The sequence below is a fragment of the Dendrobates tinctorius genome, unplaced genomic scaffold (genome assembly GCF_039654945.1).
Source record: "Dendrobates tinctorius isolate UK_male_01 unplaced genomic scaffold, ASM3965494v1 ptg000214l, whole genome shotgun sequence".
NCBI classification, from domain to species: Eukaryota; Metazoa; Chordata; class Amphibia; order Anura; family Dendrobatidae; genus Dendrobates; species Dendrobates tinctorius.
In genome coordinates this window covers 8460451-8469343 of record NW_027361881.1, presented here as the reverse complement: position 1 = coordinate 8469343, position 8893 = coordinate 8460451, and the positions used below count along the sequence as shown (strand labels likewise).

The window sequence follows — 8893 nt, the reverse complement described above, 5'->3', positions numbered from 1 at the left end:
CAAACTTTGACAGAGCACAAGCTGAAGCTGCTGAAACTGTTATTCAAGGGGGAGTTCCCATCCCTCAATCAACAAGGAATTAAAGAGAATGGAAAGCTGTGTGCTGCATAAGACATAAATTGAGAATAACCCTGTAACTTTTTAGACCACTCAAGAATACTAGTGACTTACAGGCCATTTCCCATGAGGAATGGTTTAAGAATCTTCAGAAACACTGACAGAAACAGTTGTCTCACTATGCATTACATTTACAGTAGGTTAACAGCCAAAGTGGCATTTAGTGTTGAATTTGGAGATATCACTTCTTATATTAGTTGTATTGAGCTATCTATATGGCTTTGTTTGAATGCTTTATAGCAGAAAGTTTGAAAACTTTGCAAATAACTCTAATTTGCAATGGGCGTTGAATAATTTAAACTGCTATTGTAAGTATTTGAATTTTCTGTTGTTCATCCCAAGTTGTTCGGTCAATCGGTCCATTTGTGGTCACAAATAACTATGCATTACACATAGACATATCCCATGCTCTGCTGCCAGTGTATAACTATGATTCAATTTTACATCAGTGGGACATTAACCCCTTCATGACCTATGATGTGTTTACACGTCATAGGTTGTGTCCCAGCATTTGATATGGACTTCGGCGCTGAGCCCGCTGCTTTTCAGGCACATGACAGCTGATTTCAACAAACAGGCTCTCCATGCATGTGTTGTGACTGGCACACAGCCGCGACACATGCAGCTGCGGTGCCGAACAGCTGGTTACCGGGAGCGCTGCAGGTATCTGGGTTCCCGATGCAGCTATTCTGTAAGCGCTATAGCTATTTGGATAAGGACTTATCTGAAGCTATTCGATCATCCCTAATAATCATTAATTAAACTAAAGTGTGTTCAGTGCCCAATTTTTTTTTTTAGACAAAATGACAGTAAGTTGTAAGCAATTTTTTTTTAACAGGTATCTATGTTCATATCTGTTCAGGCATCTAAGTCCGGTCAGATTCACGGTTAGCAGGCAGTTTGTTGCTGACTATATATATATATATATATATATATATATATATATATATATATATATATATATATATATATATACACACGCCTTATCGTGTCTGTCTGTAACCGAAATCGCGGGCCGCTGATTGGTCGCGGCCACAAGGCCGCAACCAATCAGCGACAGGCGCAGCTGTTTGTAAAGGTAAGCTGCGCCTGCTGCTGATTAGCGGCCGCGACCAATCAGCGGCATGCGCAGGCCTTAATCTGTAAAAAAGAGAAATAAAATAAAAGTTATTCTCACCTTCCGACGGCCTCCTGCCTTCTTTCCACGCGCCCGGCCTCGCGTTCCCAGTAATGCTTGCGAGAGCGAGAAAGACCGACGTCACTCTCGCGAGATAGACGTCATCAGTGGTCTAAGCCGCAAAGCATTACTGGGAACGCGAGGCCAGGCGCGTGGAAAGAAGACAGGAGGCCATCGGAAGATGAGAATTACTTTTTTTTTTTTTAAATATTTTTGTACAGGGCCGCGGCAGTGATTGGTCGCGGCTACAGGGCCGCGACGCTAATTGGTCGCGGCTACACGGAAAGGGGGGTGAGGGGACCATGCATACCAGGAAAGGGGGGTGAGGATACCATGCATACCAGGATTGGGGGGGTGAGGGGACCATGCATACCAGGACTGGGGGGTGAGAGGACCATGCATACCCCAGAAGGGGGGTAAGAGGACCATGCATACCAGGATTGGGGGGTGAGGGGACCATGCATACCAGGATAGGGGGGTGAGGGGACCATGCATACCAGGACTGGGGCGTGAGGGGACCATGCATACCCCAAAAGGAGGGTAAGAGGACCATGCATACCAGGATAGGGGGGTGAGGGGACCATACATACCAGGAAAGGGGGGTGACTGAGCATACATACCAGGATTGGGGTGTGAGAGGACCATGCATATCAGCAAAGGGGGGTGAGGGGACCATGCATACCAGGATAGGGGAGTGAGGGGACCATGCATACCAGGATTGGGGGGTGAGAGGACCATGCAGTCCAGGATTTGGGGATCAGGGGACCATGCATACCAGGATAGGGGGTTGAGGGGTAGCATGCATATCAGGATTGGGGGTGAGAGAACCATACATATCAGGATTGGGGGTGAGAGAACCATACATATCAGGATTGGGGGTGAGAGAACCATACATATCAGGATTGGGGGTGAGAGAACCATACATATCAGGATAGGGGGGTGCATTATTGCATTATTATTAAATCTTCAAAAATAAACCGCATATATATTCTAGAATACCCGATGCGTTAGAATCGGGCCACCATCTAGTTGTAATATATTTATAAGAAAAACTGATACAGTGAGATATAAGGTGGAATGATAAAATACAGCCCTTAAAGTATTAATTATCAGTAGAGATGGACAGATCGATTTACGGGACTCTGGTCCACCAGACTAGGATAGTAGTGTCTGGACGTTAGGCAAGCGAATCTCTTACCTTCTGGGCAATAACTTTCAAATTTGAACTACTCCTTTTAAACCATATAAAGTCTGTGGTCAATCAGTATTTTTCTCAGATTCCCTGTTACGTTATGTCTAAGTGTATAAGTTTTAAGTCTCAACTCATTCTATCAATAGGCAAACCAAACAAAATGCAAAGTTTAGCAAGTTTTTCCTTTCCCTTTGTTGGATTTTTTTTTTCTGCAGTAATGTCTATGCAGTCTATTCTGTAAAATTAAAGAAAAAAAGTTTACAGACTATTTTTTTTCGTATCTTTTCAGCTCTGTGCGTTATTTGTTCACTTTTCTGACTGAGATCAGACTTTGCTCTTGCTTTTTTTTTTTTTTTTTTTATCATTTTGAATACCTTTTTGCACATGGAACCAACTATTAAATGTTTTTTTTGTCCCCAATAATTTTCATAAATTTTACCCCTCAATCAATATTCCTTTCAACTTATTTTCTGAGATGTGATTTACTTTCTCTCCAGGTAGATGAGGGATCAATTTGCTCTGCAGCCATGATACACCGTGTAATTGTAATACCCTTGTTTGCCTGGGAACACTGCAGACGACATTGTGAACGTGAAACAAGATTATATAGAAAAGGGGGGAAAAAAAAGTCAATTTTTTTTTAATGCTGTTGTAGAAAAAAAAAAGGTTATATGAAGAAGAATCATATAATGATATTTCATTGTCAACAACAGAAAAAAGGACACAGAGTGCATTACAGTGTCTGTGCTGTTTACATGCCAATATTGTATACACATTTCCTTGTATGGTGTCAGCTGTCATTTATTTCTGCAAATTAACTGCCAAAAATGGAGAAGAACAGAATCACTTAGTGAGTTGGTAACCACGGGTTACCTTTCATATGCTTTAAGATAAAGCGGCAGAATGGGATCTTGGGAAGATAATTAGACAAAACAAAAACAGGAAAAAAAAAAAAAAACTTACAAAAATGAAATAAAAAGGCATTCTACAATCTGGGCGAACAACCCAGGGTGCTTTATAAATAAGTATAAGAGGTCATATTACAGAATGCCTCTTCATGTTGTAAGCAAAGTTTTCTAGTACAAACAGTTTTTATTTTATTTTTTTTTTTTTTAAAGCATTAGCAATTCTCAGGAAATACAGTACACTGTTCTTAAATTATCCAAATATTGTTTTTTTTAACCCTTTGAGCACTGAGTGATTAGAATATATGTTTCACATTAATAAATATTTAATGAAAAAAAAAAAAGTTTGTGCAAGAAAAAAAAAAAAAAAAAAAAAAAGAATGGTGCTGGCTACGTAGTTATGTATTCCTGTGGTTTGTGACTTTAGATATTATTGGCAGCAAATGATATTACATTGCTAATAAATATGTATAATTTAAACATGAACTTTTTAACAATATAGATGTATAGTAAAACAATCATAATTTTTGCTCTAGAATAATAGTTTTTGAATATTTTATAAAGGCTATTTGTCGTATGCTTTCAATAATTTACACCATTTGGGTGAGAACAGGAAAAAAAAAAAAAAATTTAAGAAAGCAAAACCTTTCTCATTGCCAGAAATAGAAATCCTCTTCAGCTGGCATCTAAAAAGGTAAATTAAAAAGGAATTTACACTATACATAGGCACAGCTTATGTCAAAGGGCCTTACTGTATGGGCTACTAAAAACACTAGTCAGAATTGCAGGGGCTTCCACAGTGGGTGGGGTTCAGGACCAATTTGGGGTTTTTGCTGATATCATCAATCACCATTTACAAACTGCAAGTCTGTACACTATATACAATTTTTTTTTTTAACCCTTTCCAAGCGTAAGGGGTTAGTTGCGCATTGCACCGCAATGTGTTCAAGGTCCCAAGAAATAGTCATTTCAGTATATAAAAAAAAAAAAAAAAGACTGCAGATGTAGAACTGAATAATGAAATGGATCTGAGCCAATAGTTTTTTTTTTTATTTAGAAAAGAAATAAATAATAATAAAAAGATGGCATCCCCCCAGTAACATAAAATAGTGCTCCAAAGTACTCAGAGGGCTAAAGGTCATATGCTGAAAAATACTAGCACACAGGTCAAATGAAAAATAGTGTACCAGCTTTAGATATAAATGCTCAATGAAACTGTCCTGTTAATTCATGCAGTCCGGCGCACAGCTATGCCGATTTACACGAGTCCCAAACATTTACCATGGCATTATAACCTTCGTGTGTTACCTGTAACAACAGCTGATTATGCACCTCTATTAAACACTGTACAGTTTTACAAAAAAAAAAAAAAAAAAAAAAAAAACAGTTCATACCCCCAGAGAGAGAAAGAGGAACATACTCTCCAGAGATAAAATCGGAACGTGTGCCAAGTATTGTAGCTTTAAGGCTTTTTCCTGACAATTTTCCTCAAAGCAAGTTAGTCATTTTAACATAAAATAAAAAGAAAAAAAAAAAGCAAATACTACTGCTTTTCTAGCTCTGACACATACAGAAGGTGATCTTCTGGGGACTTCCCATGTGTTTTACTCAAATGAAGTTTCACAGCGTGCTTGCTCGCAAATGTCCGATTGCAAAGCTTACACTGGTAGGAAGTTCCAGTCTCTTCTTCTGGGGAGGAAGCCACCAACTTGTCAGATGGGGATTTTGTTTGTGCTATCTGATTGTGTATTTGTTCACTAGAAAGTTTAGACAAGTCTCTTATTCTAAATCCTAGATGTGATTCAAGGTGACTGATATATGTTGAGGGTGTCCTGATTTGCGAGGCGCAGTCATTACAAAAGAACACTGGATGCCCAGTGTCCAAGTTCTTGAGGAACTTCGTCCCACCTGTCCTTCGTAGCTGGTATTTCACATTAGCTAGCCAGTGACTAATTGTAGTCATTGAGAGTCCTGTAAACCTGGAAATGTGCATTCTTTCTTGAGGGCTCAAGTCTGACATGACATATTTCCCTTCAGAAGTCTGTCTCAAACTAGCTGCAAACTGGGCTTGTAGGATAAGCAAATGTTGTGGGTTCCAGTTGGACTGCCGCCCTTTCCTTTTCTGAGCTGGTGTGTTTTCTTCTGGTTCCTCTATTGTGGTGCCGTCAATGTCAGATTTTTCAGATATACTGGTAGGTGTAGAAGATTTTGATGTGTGGCTTTCTGTCAGGTTTTTCAGCATATCAGATATATCTGACAAGGCATTCTCGCGCAGCGGTGAGTTTGACATGAATGACACGACTGCAGATGTCTTTGCTGTTGTCACTGTAGATGAAGAAGATGCAGAAGATGTCGATGTGGGTGACAAAAGCGCTGAAGCCAAAGAGCAGTTTTTGTCACTCTTTCCTTTCGTCAAATCTATGGGCTGGTCATTGTTGACATGATAAAAATAACGGTCTGTTAAGTGGTCTGTTTTTTTGGATTGGATAGGTGGGGTCGCAACAGCAGCTTTTTCAGCCAAGCTGTTGCTCATTTTAAATAGCATGCTCATGGGATCTAGAGCTGGGAGGGAGGGTTTAGCTGCCTTGCCAAGGTGAATGTTCATAACGGACTGCAATGCACTTAATGGATTAACAAACGGTTGTTCTGGAGGATGCTCTGTTATTATAGCTGTGCTGCTGTTTAAGCTGCCTATTATTGACTTCACATGGTCCTTGCCATTTTCTACTGGCTCTAGAGTTGAACTTTCCTTGCAGTTGCTTTTTTGTGAAACCGGACTGTTTTGCTGGCTTTTATATACAATGTCATTCAGAGCATCGATTTTTGGAGGTTCACTAATTTCACTACCACTTGGAGACGGCGTTGACCTTTTAACTGGTGAATACTTTCCCTCTGGCTCCTTCATTTTCTCTTCCACTTTAGCTACTTTTTCTGTCACTTTTTTGACTAATTCTTCCATGGCATGGAAGTTAGTTTTTGGCACAGGCGAGGTCTGACTACTAGGTGGTGACACCAGTGGCTGATTTTTGGTAGGTGACATGACATCACTATTACCATACATTGGTTTTAATGGAGTACTTTTCCCTGAGGAGCCTAACGATAACTTCATCATGTTTGGGAGCTGGTAGGCAGCATGGATACTTGGGTAGCCGCCCCAACTTGGAGTACCATTTTGAGCTTTATTAATGGCAGACGTTACTGTATTTTCTAAAGACTTGAGGATATCTAATCCACCTTTTGGACTTTCTTCTAAGTCATTTTCAGTTAGATAATGATATTTTGAAGGGACGTCAAACTTTTCTTCATCTTCATTAGATTTTTCCTTGTCTTTGATTTTATCATCTGGGATTACTTCTTTTTTTATTTCAACAGCCAGTTTTGGTGAAAGAGAAGTGTTATTAGCGGGAGGTGTAAATGTAGTGGCAGCTAATGGTACGGACTGTATCTTTTCATCCAGTAAAGAAGTTGGCGTAGAAGGGGGTTCCATCACAGGTTTTCCTTTCTTGAGTGCGGAATTGGTCACCTTTATAAAATGTCCTGTGACCATCATGTGGGCAGTAAGTTCTTGTAATGTATCATGTGAGCTGCCACATTCCATGCATTTAAGTATCTGAGATTTCCTAGCTTCAAAATGCCAAGCATAACTGGCCCCATTCTGGTGCCCATATCGGTTATTTGGTGTGATATATGGATTTGAATTCTTTTGCAAAGCTTCATTTGCATCTGAAATAGTTGGTTTTGGTGTCCCTCCAGTCGAATCAGGAGAACTTGGAAGGTCAAGTTCTAGAGAGAGCTTTTTTCTAGAAGCTGGGACAATTTTTGCTGCTACCGGGGTAACAGGTTCTTTAAGAGGCACTTTTTGGTAGTGTTTTGTTTTAATCATGTGAACACTTAGGTCCTGAAGAGATTCGAACGAGTGACCACAGTACATGCACTTTAACACTTTCTGTGCATCTTCTTTTCCTTCCATTTCAAGTAATGAACGTTTACGTGGCTTTGACCAACGTTTTGGGTTTTTGTTATCCGTTTCATGGTTATCATCTCTGTAATGTCCCATTTCATTCATGTGAACTGTCAATTCTACTAGTGTATCGTACGCAGCGCTACAGTCTTTGCAACGGAACTTACTGGCACCTGTGAAAATGGAACCGTAGAGTTTACTGCTCTGTCGGTACAATTGGACAGTGCTAAAAAGGCTTGGCTCAGGTAGGACTCGGCTCTGAGATACTTGCTGTAGTGTTTTAGCCATGGCTGTCTGGTGCCAGTCAAAACTTCCGCTTCCGCAGCTGCTACTACTACTGCTGCTGCTGCTGCTACTAGCATTGTTCTTTTCTGAAGTTGACTGGTGAAGATTTAAACTAAGGTTGGACCAGTAAGAATTTGAAAGGAAATTATTGTAGACAGCTTTCATCTGCTCTAAACTGTCTGACACATTGGAGTCTTCTAAAGGAGCCAATATCTCTTTGCTCTCCTCTTCATTTTTGATGGAGCTACTTTCAAAGTCAGCCATGCGGTCACTGGTCTCACTGACGTGAGATTCGCTGTCCATCTCATGGCTGGAGAACTCTCCAGCAGGCGAGTGCTGGTAGCTTGGAGAGTTATTTGTGAATTCCTTCTCAGGACAGGCATATTTTGCTGATGGCTCGCCTTCAACGACCGCATCCTCGGCTTCACCATCATCATCATCATCATCAACAAGGGCTGCTGCCTTCAACTCGTCTGAAACATACGCTGCAAAAATGCAAAGAAAAAAAAACATATCAGAAAAGGCAGTGACCTTCGTAATATCAATAACATTCCTTTCAAGTTATGTTTAAAAAGAAAAAAATAAGAGTACAATTACATCTAATAATAAATAGTTAAACTGTGGTGTTTCTTCTCGGAGAAAAATAGCTAAAGGGAAAAAAAAAAATCTCTTCAAACATAATTTGCCACCTTATTCTTCTCAAGGGGCAACAGCTTGAAATTAAAACTAAATTTGAAATTAATGAAGCACATTCTAGAGGTGGCATTCATTTCTAAAGTAATAAATTACTTGTATCAACCTTAGAGACAGCAGTTCCTGTCTGTCAATTAATATGTCTTATGCTTTTTCTACCCCTAATGCATTTCTTGACAGACAGTTTCACAATTTAAATTAAGCACACATTTTTTTACCCACAACGTTTCTGATCCTCAACCTTTAATAAACATAAAGTAGAGAACTATCAATATGATTCCGACAATGAAAGAAATTTACATCAATTACAATAAATTAAAAAATGATTTAGATTTTGTATGTGTCTTCCGAGTATAAAGAAAATGGCTTAAAAGCTTATAATCACTTTTAAGTGATGTAGGTGCCGATCCTGTACTGCTAATTCATTTTCATTAACCCTCTGCACCCCAAATAGCCTGTCTCACAAGGGATTGTGGGAAATTGATCTTTTTAAAGGGTATTATCCTTTCTGTAATTCGTCAAACCATGAATACATTTAATCATGATTACAGAGGGGTATGACA

At 39.5% G+C, this 8893-nt stretch overlaps 1 protein-coding gene across 15 annotated transcripts in view; it reads right to left on the bottom strand.

Annotated features, from left to right (window-relative positions):
- Nucleotides 1–4406: 4406 nt before the first annotated feature.
- TSHZ3 (teashirt zinc finger homeobox 3) overlaps nt 4407–8893 on the bottom strand; it is a 331665-nt gene continuing 327178 nt past the window's right edge. For all 15 annotated transcript variants that reach the window (XM_073555013.1, XM_073555009.1, XM_073555004.1 and 12 more), the window contains one exon: nt 4407–8122. In XM_073555013.1, the coding sequence (XP_073411114.1) occupies nt 4935–8122 (3188 nt within the window). In that variant the 3' untranslated portion in view covers nt 4407–4934. The remainder of the gene's footprint in view (nt 8123–8893) is intronic.